The 16,977-nt window shown below is 30.5% G+C and overlaps 2 protein-coding genes across 10 annotated transcripts in view; one reads left to right on the top strand and one right to left on the bottom strand.

Moving 5' to 3' along the window:
• The window catches only part of LOC143244972 (eye-specific diacylglycerol kinase-like), a 324,629-nt gene extending 317,513 nt beyond the window's left edge, over positions 1 to 7,116 (top strand). For all 6 annotated transcript variants that reach the window (XM_076490645.1, XM_076490634.1, XM_076490655.1 and 3 more), the window contains 5 exons: positions 247 to 367; positions 1,027 to 1,063; positions 4,443 to 4,542; positions 5,110 to 5,173; positions 5,542 to 7,116. In XM_076490645.1, the coding sequence (XP_076346760.1) occupies positions 247 to 367; positions 1,027 to 1,063; positions 4,443 to 4,542; positions 5,110 to 5,173; positions 5,542 to 5,591 (372 nt within the window). In that variant the 3' untranslated portion in view covers positions 5,592 to 7,116. The remainder of the gene's footprint in view (positions 1 to 246; positions 368 to 1,026; positions 1,064 to 4,442; positions 4,543 to 5,109; positions 5,174 to 5,541) is intronic.
• Positions 7,117 to 10,338: 3,222 nt separating this feature from the next.
• The window catches only part of LOC143244989 (synaptotagmin-1-like), a 39,568-nt gene continuing 32,929 nt past the window's right edge, over positions 10,339 to 16,977 (bottom strand). For all 4 annotated transcript variants that reach the window (XM_076490672.1, XM_076490693.1, XM_076490665.1 and 1 more), the window contains exons 9-10: positions 16,556 to 16,756; positions 10,339 to 15,302 (exon numbers count right to left, since the gene is read on the bottom strand). In XM_076490672.1, the coding sequence (XP_076346787.1) occupies positions 16,565 to 16,756 (192 nt within the window). In that variant the 3' untranslated portion in view covers positions 10,339 to 15,302; positions 16,556 to 16,564. The remainder of the gene's footprint in view (positions 15,303 to 16,555; positions 16,757 to 16,977) is intronic.

Here is a 16,977-nt window from a genome sequence, read left to right on the forward strand (position 1 = left end):
TATTAAATTATTGTAATTTTTAGGTTACATGTAAGCGTCAGTCTCATATAAAAGTTTTTCTTTTTTACATCCACTCTCAGTGATGTGACAGAAACTATAATAGTAAAATTCTCTTTAAAAGATTTCTTATATATTTGTAAGCTCATTATTCTTGTTGGAAAGTTTCTTCTCTGTATAATTTTATATATAAGAGGTTAAAAATAACGAATCCCTCAAGTGGGATATTTAACCTCGTCTCTCTCCCAGCTTCAAACGTTACACCATAGTGGATACAGCCTTCTTTCCATAGATCAATATGGAATGACCGCCCTACATCATGCAGCTCGATATGGACAGAAAGATGTTGTTCGATACCTTATTGCTAATGGTCAGTAATAACCTTCTGATATTCCTTTGTTCTACAAGAGTCCAATCTTCAATATCGTAATGTTAGCGGCTCCCATTAACACTAGAAAATGATTCAGTATGTTCTTTGATAATATTAGCGGTTCCTATTAATACTTTCAAAATTATTACACGTCAGTACTGTAATGTTAGCGGTTCTTATTAATAAATCATGAAGTACTTGCACATTCAATATTGTGATGTTAGCTTTCCTAATAAACTTTAATAAATATACACCTTTCAATATAAAATGTTAACGATTCAGTCCTTAAAAGACAATGATGAATCGTAAATGTTCATAATGAAGTTCCTTTTTTATATCATTCAGTTCATTCGTATTTGTTTTCTTCCTTCTCTGAAGAGATGTTAAATATGTGTTTGGTGATGGAATTAGCGAATGGTCTGAAAGGGTATTTTTGTGACGAAGAAGGTGTTTTATAAAAACTACTTGTATGCCACACTACGTACAATAGTTTTTCATGTTTTGAAATAAACCTACCGAGTGCAAATTCCACTTAGAAGTGTTAAGATTTTTTATTTGTAACTATTGTAGGTTTTGTTTGATTGTTGTGTTAGTGAACATTTGCTGAGTGTTTTAGAGTTAGTAATAATATTAATCCTGATCTATTTTTGTCAACTTAGCTCCTCCTGCCATGTTGGATATGGTAGATAACGAAAAGTGAGTAGAATGACCGTTTCCTGCTTGTTTGTAGTTAAAACAATTTTCACCTGTTTTATACTATATTTAAAAATAAAATAAATCTATACTGTCATTATACAGAAAAGGTCTGAAGTAAAGTGTCTAGCATTGAACTTAGCTTACCAAATATGTCTCTCAAGCAGTATGTTGTTATTTATGTATCTAATTTAGCATACATGTTTAATAGGAATAAATAAAAACCCTGTAATCCGAGCACTTTCGTAAGGTAGACCTTTCTTGATGACGAGAGACCCACTTGAAATAAAAATGTATCTCAGAACGGCTGGTACTGTTATTAACACTTTTATTGATAAGCAGAGAACAACATTTCGACCTTCCTAGGTCATCTTCAGGTTAACAGAAAGAGTTTGTAACTGACCGTTGCGAGACACATGTGACAAGAGTATAAACGGGTACGGAACTGTAGGGGGCGTTACAGATGAATGTTTGGTAATTAGTACAGGTATAAAGGTGTTCCTTTATATTGGTTTAATTTTGTGTTTTAGTTGTTGTATAAGTAGGGCTTCTTTGATTTTGCGTTTGTTTATATTTGATTCTCTACTTAGTATTTGGGAGTTTTCTATGGTTATGTTGTGTTTACTTGATTTGCAGTGCTAAAACCGTATGAAAGTGTTGTTTTATTTGTTGTTATTGATGTTGTTTTTTGAATCTAGTTTCCATTTTTCTGCTTGTTTCTCCAATATAGAAGTCGTGGCAGTTTTTGCATTGTAGTTTATCAATTATGTTGGTGTTCTGTTTGTCAGTGTAGTTTTTACAAACTATGGACTTTATTTTGTACCTGGTTTTTGAATAAATTTGGTATTTATTGGAATGTTGTATTCTGTTGTAAGTTTTTTTTTCCAAATGTTGGTAATTGTTTGCTGATGTCGTGAACATATAGTCTGCAGCAGTATAAGGTTTTGTAGTTTGTTGTGTTTTGGGATTTATTGTTGTTTTTTTGTTGTTGGTCTAGGTGTGTGCGTATAATTTTATGAGTAAATATGTTGATGTTGATGAAGTGTTGTTTTATTTTGTTGATTTCATCATTAATTTTATCAGGTGAACATCGTTTTGTGGCTGTGTTTATTTGGTTTATTAATATGTTGAGTTTTTGTTTTGTTTAATGTGTTAAGTCTCAGGGAATGTATAGTCCAGTATACGTGATTTTTCTGTGGATTTCTGTTTTGAATTGTGTATCGGTTCTTGTAATCTTGAGGTTAAGAAATGTTATTTGGTTAGTTTATTCTTGTTCACAGGTGAACTTAATGATGTGGTGTATCGAGTTAATGTGATTGAAGAAACTGAATGTGTATTTTGTAGATATAAATCCAGCAACTGTATCATCAACATACCTGTACCAGTATAGTGGTTGGTAGAAGGCTAAATTGATCGCTTCAGGTTCAGTTTGTGATGGTTGTTTTTTAATTACGCGCATAGCTACACGAGGGCTATCTCCGCTAGCCCTCCCTAATTTAGCATTGTAAGAGTAGAGGGCAGGCAGCTAATTATCGCCACCCACCATCAACGCTTGGGCTACTCTTTTATCATCGAATAGTGGGATTGAACGTCAAATTGTAACGCCCCTACGGCTGAAAGGACGAGCATGTTTGGTGTGACGGGGATTCGAACCCGCAACCCTCAGATTACGAGTCGAGTACATTAACCACCTGTTCATGCCGGGCCTTCAATCTGTGTCGTAAAAATGTTGGCTAGAACTGATGACAGAGAATTCTCTATACTTAGGCCATTTATTTGTAGGTAGTTTTGGTTATTGAACATAAAGTTAGTTTTGGTGGTAGTGAATTCTATAAGGGTTACTTATTAGTTATTGGAGATATATATCAATGTGTTGGGGTTTTGGATATGAAGTTCTAAAGCTGTCTTGCAGGCTTCTGTTTTTGGGACTTCTGTGAAGAGGAGATTACATCAAAACTGGCCATTAAGGTTTTATGATTTAGTTGATTAAGAATATATTTAATGTTAAGAGTCTTTGAAAAAGGAGCCGGCTGATGTTATGTATTTAGAAAATGTCCACCCTATATATTCACCAAAGTTGTAGTTAAATGATTCATAGGTCGACGTAATGGGTCGTGGTGGACAATCGGATTTCTGAACTTTGGAGGTGCCGTATAGTTGTGGTGTCCGTGAATAGGTCTTTCATAGGAAAGAATAAACGTTTTCTGAGATTGTGTTGTTTTTTTTTATTTGTAGCAGTGTTTTGTTAAATTGGTTTTCGTGTGTTTTTTGTTGGATTATGCTTATTACTTTATATTTGTTTGTATCTGATAAGATGTTGCTCATTATTTGAATGTATTCATTGGTGTTCATTATAAATGTAGCATTACCTTTATTTACTTTTAGAATTTTGATGTTGTTGTCTTGTTTTAAGTTGTTTATAGAATTAACAACTTTTCGTGTGAGGTTGTTTTTTCAGTTTTCTGAGAAAAATTATGTTGATGGTTTTGTGTCAAAATTCTTTGTGAAGGTTGTTTAAGACACTGTTTTGAGGTGTTTAGGGGAAATGATGATTTCAGTTCTAACTGGAAAGATGGGTTGTTGGTTGTTGAAGTTGTCTTCTTTCTGGTGATTGTTTTCTGTTGCTGTTTTTTTTTTTAGTTTGTGTAAAGTGGATCACCAGTTTCATAGCTAGGTCTTCCAGACAGGCTTTCATTTCGATGGATGGAATATTTCTAGAAGTTACTGCGAAGTTGAGTTCTTTGTTGAGTAGATGTATTTCTTCATTGTTTAATTTTTCGGTCGGATCTGTTAATTACGAGGTTTGTTGGTGGTTCATCATGTTGGTGTCATTTTTTGTTGTTGGCACCTTAATTTATCCAGTTTATTGTTGTGACGGACTTTCTTTTCCTTGTTGTTCTTACTGTTGATTTGATTGATGTTGCGTTGTATCAGTCCATACAAAGGAAAGTTGGTAATGGTGGTATACTGGAATGAGAGTTATATGTAAAGGGAGTTCAGTTATATCATAAAGATCAACCGGTTTTCCAGAAAATACCTATTTTTATATGCACTGTTGTAAGCGTATTATTTCCGGTGTAATGTAGCCAATAGTGAGAGTGTATGTCTAGGTCTTTTTACTTTCGAAATGGCTAAATATATGTATATGTAAAAATACACTTAAGTGATTAAGTAAAATAAAGGTGACACCTGGAGATTGACATCTTGAACCTACGTGTTTTTCTAACATCATGTATGTTCAATAGGAAATACTTTTGAAGTACATTTCTCAACAAACCACATCAATGTAATTGTTATGTTTTCATGAATATAGAAAGTATTTCTGTTCATAAGCTATTGACTGATTTTCTTTTTTCTGACATTAACCTTTTGTTTCCTTTAGAGGTCAAACAGCACTTCACAAAGCTGCAGCGTACAAACGTCGAACCATATGTTACCTTCTGGTATCGGGAGGGGCTTCCCTGACTAAAGTTGACAAACAGGTTTGTGAATTAATGATCTGAAGGTTTGGTTTGGTTTGAATTTTACGCAAAGCTACTCGAGGGCTATCTGCGCTAGCCGTCCATAATTTTGCAGTGTAAGACTAGAGGGAAGGCAGCTAGTCATCACCATTCACCGCCAACTCTTGGGCTACTCTTTTACCAACGAATAGTGGGATTGACCATCTCATTATAACGCTCCCACGGCTAAAAGGACGAGCATGTTTGGTGTGACGGGGAATCGAACCCGCGACCCTCGGATTATGAGTGGAGTGTCTTAACCACCTGGCCATGGAGGGCGTGAGCTGAAGAAAAAGAAGGGTTAATTAGAGAATGCTGTAACCATAACCTGCCTATACAGTATATCAGTAATTGTATCAATGAAAATCAATGAGCATCTATTCAATAGTAAAATATACTATCGTCATAGGAATTTAATAAATCACATAAATACATTTTAGTTTTACAGTAAATAGTTATGTTTAAGCGTTTTAATGTTCTTAAATATTTGCCTAAAGTGTTTAATAAAATAACTGTTAGTGACAAATGTCTTGTTTGTTTTTTACTTAGGGGATGACACCCAGAGAATTAGCAATAAAGGCAGGAGATAACGACCTGGCTTTATACCTCGAGAGTAAGTTGATTATAAATTAATGTTTAAATGGCAAAGAAGTAGGGTGAAAGGTTATTTAAGTTGAGAAAAACATATGTAAAAGAAAATGTTATTTTCGAATTTTTGATAAACAAATTCGTGATTGTTTACCTAAAACAATAAATTTATCTTACAACCTAATTATTATCATCACCTTTCTGCATCAAGTGATTATTTTAGAAATAAACAATAAAAAAACTAATCAAATAAACACAAACGTATTGATATTTTATTTCCGTATTTATCTGGGACAAGCTTTCTTATGCTGTCAGGATTACCGTTACAAAATGTCTTGTAAAATAAATTGAGTTTGTTTTATTCTGTTAAATATTAATTTCACTTTTTTTTAGAACAGCAACATTTCCAGGTCCTCATAAGAGACAAAGAGACTGCTGTTTGACAGGGATCAATATGCTAGTTCAAAGTTTTAAGTCCTAATTCAGGCATCATATTTCCACTCCGGAAAAAGAAAGTCGTGTTTTGAATGAAATCTAAGTTGAGCAAACTGTGTTTTAAACATGTTTTATACCCCTGAAAGGAACAAATAAGTGATATTTTGTCATAAATAAAAACGTTGAACTTTTTCTATGATTCTGACTGTGAAAGAAAAATCGTAAAAAACTGAAAGAACGACACTTTGTGTTTCAGAATTAAGTTCTCTCCTTCCTTGTTCCTTGGATTTTCATCATGTTGTATCTACCGTGATAACGTGTGTGCTTCGAGATAATCCTACCTTCATACTTTAGCCTATCTTTATCCAGAACCAAGAGACAGCCATAACTTAATTATCTAGCATTCGGACTTTAATCTAGCCTCATTCAGAACCAAGACACAACTTTAACAATCATCCTACCTTCAGTCTTTAACCTATTCTTATCCAGGACTAAGAGACAACCATAACTTAATTAACCTTTCTTTATACTTTAGCCTATCCTCATCCAGAACCAAGAGACAACATTAACTTAATTATCCTACCTTCATACTTTAACGTATCCTCATCTAGAATTAACAGACGACCATACCGTAATTATCCTACCTTCAGACTTTAACCTATCCTCATCAAGAACCAAGAGACAACCATAACTTAATTATCCTACCTTCATACTTTAACGTATTTTCATTCAGAACCAAGAGACAAGTATAACTCAATTTCCCAAAGTAAAGATTATCCTGTGTGGTGTTACCTATGAAGTATTTTACATTTGATTCTGTTTTATTTATTACATATGATTAAAAATATCAAAATAACATATAAATATGTAAATGTGTATATACATATATATATAATATATAAACCGTAATTCAAGTTGTTAGTTTCACTTCAAAATTAATATATATATAAACTCGAATAGTTTCTATTTTACCCAACTGTTCTTTTTCACCAAGTCCTTTTTTTATTTTACCGGTTTCATATCCTTACAGACGACTCTTAAGATTTGTTTTCAGTTATCTGTAGTACTTAAATTACATTTTAAATGGTATTCAGGACAATTGTTTTATGCTCAAAAGTAGTTGTATGAAACCACTAAAATAAAGAAGGATTTTGTAAATAAAGAACATTTTCTAAGAAAAGAAGTAATTCGTGTTTTCTTATATATATATATATACACATACATATATATAATTTATGTTTTCATTAATTGCATTAAGTTTCTTATTGTTCGTGAAGAAGGAAGCTTCTAACTTTATCCTCTCGCATACTAATTCACTACAATTTTTAGGACACATTGGAAATTCGCTATTGCTTGCAGCTACAAAATGATTTTCTTAATATATATTAATTTTTGTTTAATTTCGTATGGAGTATTTTTAATGACATTGTCATTACAACAATTAAACATTTCATATTGACTCATTTTAGTTATTCTTGTCACATTTTGTAGTTTTCCATTGTAGAAAGCAAATAAAAATTATTCTTAAAGAAAGAACTTGTAAAATTTATATTATGTTTATTTCAAAATACAAATTATTGTATATATATATAAAATCCATTAGAATTAATTTAAATTATGAAAAATTAATGAAAATGTATAACTCTAAAGATAATCTCATATATATGTATACGTTGTAGATATCATTAGTCTTAGTTACTTTAATCACGTGTTTTGTAAATTGACCTATAACAATCAAACAGACCAGGTTAAATATCCCCAGTGGCTCAGTGATATGTCTGAGGGTATAAGATGTTAAAACTTGGGTTTCAGTACTAGTTGATGTACAAAATACGGGTAGCCCAGTGTGTAGCTTTATCTTTAACATAATCAACCGAACATAAAAATCGTACAATAATATTTGTTGTGTTACTAAACGACTACTTATTTTACCAATATTTCTTTCTAAATGTAAGAGAAATATCTTCCGTTATATATCTTATGCACAGTGTAAGAGACGTTCACATTATATTACTCGTTCCGCGTTTTCGATATCTTAAACAATAGTAACAAAAACTACGATTTCTTTTTCATGTTGAACAATTTAAGACTTAGGTTAAAAACTGTCATACTTTACAAGTTAACTGCTTCTTAATGGAAACGATCAGATGTAATTGGAACATTATTATTAATATATGTGTTAATAGTCTACTTATTGAGTTAATCTAGAGTCATTCCTGATACAGGGTTTGTTATACTGTGCAAACTAATGTCTCATACCCTAAATGAAACATTAATTAATTTATAAGTTAACTAAACAATAAACAAAGATGACAAAACATATCGGAGTTATTTTAGTCACAAAGCTAATGTAATGAACCTTTTGAACTAATTATTTGGAAAAATAAATATGGAAACTTTTGAAATATTTTCAACCAATACTGCTTAGATAAAAGCGAATAACCGTGTTTTTATTTTATCACTATCAAAATTTAATGGGTGTATATATGTCATTTTTTCTCTTAATACTATCAAAATAAAAAGTTTTTAATGAGGCAAAATTTATCTTAATTGTAACAATATAAAAGTAATGAACTGCAACCTTTCCTTGGTGCTATTTTGAGTTTCAGTTTATAAGTTGAGAAACAATAGTCAGTGAGATGAAGTCATTTGATTAAATAAATAGATTTGGATGGAAATTACGGATAGGTGGGTTAAGTATTCACAATCGTAATACTAGTTAAGTTAATAAGTTGAAATCTTTTTAACCGCAGACATTTTTATTTTTATAACTGAAGAGCATGAATTGCAACCTAGGATAATACGCTCCATATTTACAATCAGTACAAGTTTTTGGCCATTTTGAAAAGGACACAATTCCATACGTGTTATTTAATTTATTTTCAAAATTAAGTAAACTGCGTATTTGAAAATAACTTTTTCTTTCCTTTCCCATTCTATTTCAAGGATTTTAAATTATATTATGTTTTTATTTTTTTAAAGTTTTCACTGGTTGTGACTACCGTTAGTATACAAGAATGGAGAGAACTGTTTCTTATGTGTACGACTTACAGCAATGATATGTAGTTTATAGCTATAAATATATGTATCTCATTTGACAGATAGATTAAGTAACGTTTCTTTATGAATTTATTTTACTATTTTATAGAATTTAAGAATTTCTACACAACTTTGGCTTTTCTGTTGAAAAGGTAAAATGTTTTGGGAAATGTTAAAATGGAAGTTTCTTATTTTGTCCTATTAGTGTCTTCAGTTAGGAAAGGATGTTTCTGTGTAACATGCAGCTAGATTTCAAGGCACATGATAGTCTGTCGTGCGGCAAAAACAACCTGCTGCAAGACATATTCGGACAGTTTTGCAATTTTCTACCTTCTGTAGCTCGGACTGTGTTAATCCAGAATATTATATATATTTGCCATGGATGTGCTCTACTGGACTCTTACTCCGCATACCAAATTTTGATTGAGTTTCTTCCTTTTTTCGCATCAAAAAGTACGGAAATTTTATTTATTAGGAAACTGTACTTAACATTTTATGGATTGTTTACAAATCTGATACACTTATAAATCTTTTCAACCTACAATTAGGAATATCATTTGGATTAAATATAAGCAACACGAGCAAAGTTATTCAGCAAAAATAGCTCAAATTTAACAAAGCATTTTGCGCACGCCCAGGCAAAAACAAAACAAAACACGTGAGCTATCTGTCTAGCATTTTTACTACAGCTTTACCTCAGAGTGAAAGTTGACCATTTTTAGTTTTTATCATTCGGATTAAGACGGCTCATTGAGAGTAGCAAAACATATAAGGATGAAAGCATATTGCAGTTAAATAACTACTGATTTGGCCAAGCAAACTAAATTAGTAGTTTCTAACTCAAGTTTTCAAAATGAACAGTTCATGTGGATAGTTATTATTTATCATTCATTGCCAACTTTTGAGCACAACTTTGATAAATCTTATGAAATTATCCTAATTGAGGAATGTTTAGTGTTACATGTTATAATCTTAAGCAATTATCGTAAATAAAGATGCTTAATACGGCTGCATCAATTACATACGGGTGATGACAAGAAACTGTTAATCTAGATTCCATGTCGTTGCTCTAAAGGAGTTATTAACACTGTATAGGAAACCCAAACAAAATGTACTATAAATAATCTAGGTGGTTCTGTAAAGGTCTGTTCCAAGTAATAGGGCTGTGATCCTTAAGCTAATGTTGGTTATATCGTGTGTCACTTTCTCACATGTTGTGGTTTGTTGGTGCGTTAACAAAAAGTCACAATGTTTAAACAAAAAACCCTTAGGTGTGAAAAAGATGCAATCAAAAAGCAAAGGCTTGAGTGTGTGAACTGAAAGGAACAGAATTAAAACTGACGACCAAACTGGTTAGCTATACTCGTAGCATTGATAAGAATTTTACAGCAAATATTCATTAATTAATTAGTTTGGCTACGTATTGGGCATGCCCCAAATTAAACCAAAAATCGCTACTTCGTTAACTCATTTTGGTCGTCAATTTTGATTTTATTCATTATGTTACACACTCAATCTTGTTTTGGCCCGCACGTTTTTTCACACCTAAGTGTTTTTTTTATATTTTTGTTACTGTTCAGGTTATTTTAACATGTTGTTGTACCATTCACATATTTATGTGTGGCAAATGACGGATCCTTACACTCGTCTTGTTACTTATTCACTTGAGTTATTGAATACTAAATTCAGGCAAGAAATAAAATCACATTTCACAGTTCAAATGAAGACTTGTTATTCTGGAAACAAAATTCATAAAAGGATTTTACCAGCAGTAAATTTTATTAATTCTATGTAACACGTACACACGTACAATAACATCAGTACTGTTCACACAGCAAGTCAACTATTTACATATTTGGGATTTCTAGGTAACATGTATGACAGAAGCCACTGTACACGTTTGTAATTATGTACTTTCATATGCATTTTATAACTATACACAACATTCAGACCATTAACCTTATATACAGATTTAATCACTGAATAAACATATCTATTTTTAACTTCATCTGCAACTGAAAGTAATGTACATAATTTTGTGTAAGTGACTTTAAGGCTCTTTCCAGCTAAGGACTAAGTGATGGAAAGATATTACATATAATTAAGTTTCAAAACCATATACATACCCACAAAAATACAATTCTATAATATATGTATGTATATATAGTTTTTGCCCTAAAAATACTCTGTACACAATACAAATAATACCACTAGTTACAGCATTCACTACACTGTTTATATATTTAAATATATATTTAATATTTATGCAACATATATATTCAGGTTAAAGTGGAACATTCAACGACAACGCTTTATTTAAAGTGATAGCACATGCTGAAACGGAAGTTACTTTAACCATATAATAAAAATGGAGAATATGGTTTTAAAAAATACCAGTCTATTAACCACTTGGTAGAAACGCAAAAGACCTGGAGTAGTTATTTTACGTCCTAAAGTCATTTTTATATACTTCCGTTTTTGTACATGTAAGACCTAGAACATATACCTTCTACATCAATTGATATTTTATGTACTTCAATTTTATCAAGACACTTCCATTTAGTTACCGAGGATCTTCGGTTCTGTTAGAAACAGTTAAAAAAGTTAGGATTTTGTTAAAGCACTAAAATAGTTTTACAAAATATAACTAGATGGAATCACACATGTAAATCTGACTAAAAGACATTACATTGTTACGCATACACTTAATCAACGGGACTTACACATCGCGGTACATAAGCGAAAATTACGCGATAGGATTTGATGGAAATTATTTTGCAACTCCTTTGTATGTTACTAACTTCATCCAGTTTATTTATATATAACTTTCTCAAATACCATATAGTTTTCAGTTAAAAAAACTCTTCAAAGTAAGTCAAAACAAAGTATTATATTTTTCGTTTAGATTTAACGACAAAATCATTTTAAGAAGTTTTGCTACATAAGTAAGTGTAACCATAAATATATTAAAAGGTTTCTATTATGTTAAAAAATATATGAAAAACAATAATTTTTACAGCATAACAACTACAATTTACAATAATAAAATATCAGCCCGCAAGTGATTACCTTGGTTTCCAACTAACTTAATGATCTGTATGAATTACACTAAAAAGACTGTTTGTTTAAACTTAAAGCAGTAAAACTGTTTGGAGGTAGACATTTTCATTTCTGAAGTCGGACAGATACTTAATAATTAAGTTTGATGTTAGAATTAATATCCATATCTTGCTCGGATCTCATTTTTGTTGAAGGTTGATGGAAAGTGAAATGACAGTATGTATTATCTATTTTCACTCTATGAAGGTGAGCTATGTTTATCGTACATAGGAGCAGAAGGAACAAACAAACGAACAATATATACTCACTATTTTACGGGCAAAAAATACACATTCTTTTATTTAAAGTAACGTAATTGAATACACCATCAATCACATGAGGCTTTTGTATGGCTTCGAAATGTATTCAATTTCATAAAATCAACTTTGTGTTGGTTTTTTTTTTGGGGAGATTCAACAAACATAAAGTTGTAAAGTTTAGTGTAATTCAGTAACAATAATTATAAACATCTACACGATAAGTCTATTTAACGTATGGAGGTGTTTAGAAATATGTTAATAAATATACAGAAGGATACACGATTTAAACCATAACATCCCACTCATTAAAAGTGCGAATTAAACATTATGATAATAAATTGTTCTTTCAGTGATAATTATTCTATCTACAGAAATGAAAGTCCATATAATAAATCTTACATTTTGCGCACTTTATCTGGATAGAATATTAATCTCGAACTTTATTAGTTGTCCAGAAAGACGTTAATATTTCTTCATTTGTCATATTTGCTTACATTATTTCTTTTTTCAAATTAATAAACAAAAATTGTCTTGGAACATTAAACTTCCATTATCAGACTCTTTCTCGAATATTTGATAAGACTTTTTATCGCCTGGTTCATCAGAAGACAACCGAAAGAAATGAAGAAAACGAAAATTTAGCACCAGTTCAAGATCTTTTTTAATGGCAAAAGTAATAAAGTGAAATGTTTTGAATGAAACACCTTACTAGATAACAAACGACAGTTTCGTAGTAGGGACACGATTACCATAATCATAACAATATATTTTAGAATCAATATCAGCCTAGTTTTAATATCAGTAAATTAAAGTTGAAAAACAACAAATAATAACATTGACTAAAAATTAACTTTATTTAAATAAGTTATGAAAGAGACTTGTTCTTTTTACCCTATAGTTTAGAACATTTTGATACTGTAAGTGTACATCTAGAGAAAACAAAAGCTATAACATCCCACTCATTAAAAGTGCGTATTAAACATTATGATAATAAATTGTTCTTTCAGTGATAATCATTCTATCTACAGAAATGAAAGTCCATATAAGCGTAGGTAAAGTTCGTTTTAACAGAGATACTTATTTTAGTGGTGTTATAAATGATTCCAGTTATGTAATATTATCTAATTATGTTGTAACCATCATCTCTTCAAAGTGATGAATCTCAAGAAATAATAAGCTACGTTGTTTTCTGAAATAAAATTTTTAATGTGTTTCCTGACTTACGACAACGGATTCCAAGTGTTTCATGATCTTGGACAACGAATTCCAAAATAAATTACTGAAAAATTACTATTCTTGAATGACTTACGAATGAAAAAAATGGATGTGACACGCCCTCTATGATTATATCAAAATATCTTTTCATATCTTTGTATTATTGCAAGGTCTTGTTGATGCCTGGTTACGTTTTTTTAAACGTTTTATTCTATTTAATGTATACTTTATAAATTCACAGTTTCAAAGTAATTATTACTTGTTCTATCACGACATATAAAGACGTAACTCGTTTTTCTAAGCAAAAAATTAAGATTCTTAAGTTGCTACTTTTATTTAAATTATTTAGTAATTGAAACGTCCGTTCTCGAACTCTTCTCAGTCATGGGGCGATTTTAAGGTTGATAATGTAAACTTATTTACTTTAATACGTTTTTATCTGTTACCTCTGAAACATCAGCGCTTAGCTACAAAACAATCTACTTGATTATATCGTATTTTCGGTAAAACATAAATGATTAAAAACTGCTCTATATGTTTGTGAAACTTATATTTATATTGATGGACAACCACACATAATGATGATGATAATTTGTCTTTAAGCAAAAACACTTTGTGTGAAAGCCCTGTTGCACTTTAACGTCAACAGTTACTGATGTAGTCTGTAAGAAGTAATGTGAAGACTTTAGTTCTATGTGACATTCTTGTCTCTTTTAAGAGAGTCACAAGTAAGACCTTTTTATCCAGTTTATCTTATCTATAACGATACTGATTTATAAACATTTATCTAAAAGTTTCTGCGTGTGGCGTTTGTTTTTTCTTGTTTTATTTAACTTTATTACACAAATTAACAAAGGCTGCTGCTCGATTACACGATACACTGTGAAAGCTGAACAGACACTCGTGCATCTGTATAAATCCAGTAATATTTAAATTCGTATATAAGTAAACATTTTACATGTTAGTCTACAAAGAAAAACAGAAAAGCACCTGTTTTAGAGAATGGTACAATCGAAGAAACGTCACGGGTTACTAATTCTTCTGAACCAAGTGTTTAACTCTTGTTGTTATAACGTATTTTGTTACAATCTGTTATCATAATATAGAAAATGGAAATATTTGGAGTTAAGGGATTCGAAGACCATTTCTTTTACAACTGTGATATTGTAAGGTTTTCCAAACAATAACTCTTCATGAATAATTAGAGAAAAAGACACATTGGAGCTTAACAAAAGTGTCCTATTCATTTAAAACGGAGTGTTTCATATTATGTTTTGCTCATAAAATTGTGTGTATTTCTACTTGAATTTGGCAAAATAGCATAAGAATCTCTTCAACGTCGATATCTTGCTATTTGTATTGAAATTGAATAAACTGTAGAATATTTAGTTTTTTAAACAACACTGTAAAAAATCCAGTATTTTAAACTACACAAAATATATATTTCTGGATACTTGGCTGTACAATAGTATATTGTTTATCAAATATAACATTTTTTATGTATGGATTTTATTAACATTGGCTTTAAAGTATTGTAAATCAAATGTAAGGTTTAAACTTTACTTTGAAATTATATCGCAAACATACACTATTAGTAAAGCTTCGTACTAAGTTGAAAATATAAGGTTTGAGGTAAAGTTCCATTTTTCCATGTTGTTTTATCTTTTTTGAGCCATTACAAAATGAAAGCGTATGATAACTATACCAGAAAGGTACCGTTAGGGCAGAATCGATACATTTTCTCCATGCACTTTGTACATGATAACAAAATTTTATCGAAGCTCAATACTTCTAATGAAAAATAAATTATAGCTTATTCAAGAAAACACATACAAATATTTACCAAGCAGTAAGACAATATAAGAGATTAAAGGTAAGCAGAACATTGCAAATTACGATCTCTGTATGAATTACAAAAACGGTATTGATATACTTTCTCTCTAATCTTAGTTATCCTGACGTATGCAGCTTATTTAGAAAGTCAAGTAATAAATACTCAAACAATCATACGTAATAAATATCATCAGTATATTTAATATTACATAATATTATATTCCAAACGCTCGAAACATTTCTCTGGGGCGTTCCTCTTGCTTGTTTATAATTCTGAAGGGAAATAAAAATATTATTATATTCTTCAGTGTAAATTAAAAATTGATTTCTTTATCTTACAACATTATTAGTATTTTTGCGTCGGCTCTATGAAATTCATTCTTTTTTAAGTAAGGAAAAATTTATTTTGCAAGTTATTTTATTTGTTAACTTGCTTCTGACGTTTCAGAAAAAAAATACGATAAAAAAATCCAAAACTTGCATCATACTTTAGAAAATCACATTTCAGTTCACAGAGAAGAGCGAGTGTTTTGACAATTTTAAGTGTCCTTAAACTTCTCTACACGAAGAAGTTTACCTTTCTATTATTGTATGCAAGTTGATATGTACTTATATCGTATTTTAAAAAAGTATTAAAATCGCGTGTGTTTCTCATAGTCAAAGAAAAGGACAACTTTCGGTACTACTTCTAAGAATATTTAGATACCTTATTTCATTTTGAGCAATAAAAATTTTAAATCATTTTAGTATTGACATTGTTAATTAGCATTGTTAACTTTGACATTTTTATTATTATTATTAACTTTGTAATTTTATTAACATTGTTAACTTTGACATTTTTACTATCATTGTTAACTTTGACATTTTTAGTTACCATTATTCTTCTAGACGAAAACATTTATTTTTTTGTATTTTGAACTTCTTTATTTTATTTATTTCATGTTAGGCACGTAAGATTACATGCTATTGTCATTTTGAAATCTTTAACGTACCTTTGTCCTTAATAAGGTAATTTATGTTTCTTATTCTAATTTCAAAATTACTTAAATACTTTTATTCTTGCTCCCTTTTCGACAGTATAAAGCGAATATCCTCACCAGTTTTACGTTGCTGATATACTATTTTTTATTCTTGAGTGGATGCTGTTAAATATTATTTAGACTTTACCACTATTAAATTGTTATATTTTAAATTGTTTCTTGTAGGGTTTAATTTTGCTTTAATGCTAACTCTATTCAAACATCTTTACATCTATGTAAACGTTGGTAGTTTACTGTAAGCACTTTTTATTATTCTATTATTTTTATTTCAATTTTGTTTAGTATTATATTTGTGTATTAGCTGTTGTTTAATACTAAAATGTGATAATTATTGAGTTTATTAAATGAAAAAGAGAATTTCAATAATTGGATGGTATATCGTTTATCTTCAGACGTCCTTAATGTTTCATCAAATTTGTCTGTGAAACGTGACAGTAATCACCAAAGTCATCCCACCATACATATTCAACAAATAAAAATGCATACCATTTGGTTTTAATTATCACCTCCCTCTGTTGGCTCTTTTAAAGAATGCCATTGAGCTATTGGACGTCTTGGAGAGGCCAGCATATCCATCCAATGGCGAAGCTCAGTTCCAGTTGCATTACAGCCTAGGATGACATTTCCTATTGGGTCTGATGTACCAATCCGATCGTAGTCAACAACTGTCACCATCAGCTGGACTTTCTATTAATCAATAAATTACTCCTGAATATTCAATGTTTCACCATCAAGATTTAACAATAAGTTCTGTTTTAGAAAAAAAATAAATGAACAAAATTAATGACTGAATATTCTTCTTTAGAGATATCAATCGATAACTTTAAAAATAATAACTCATTCAACACTTCTGCCAATATTTAACAGCAATACACAACTTTCTGCTTTTATGGCTGCTGGAATTTCAA

Source organism: Tachypleus tridentatus, chromosome 1 (assembly GCF_004210375.1).
Source record: "Tachypleus tridentatus isolate NWPU-2018 chromosome 1, ASM421037v1, whole genome shotgun sequence".
Lineage (NCBI taxonomy): Eukaryota > Metazoa > Arthropoda > Merostomata > Xiphosura > Limulidae > Tachypleus > Tachypleus tridentatus.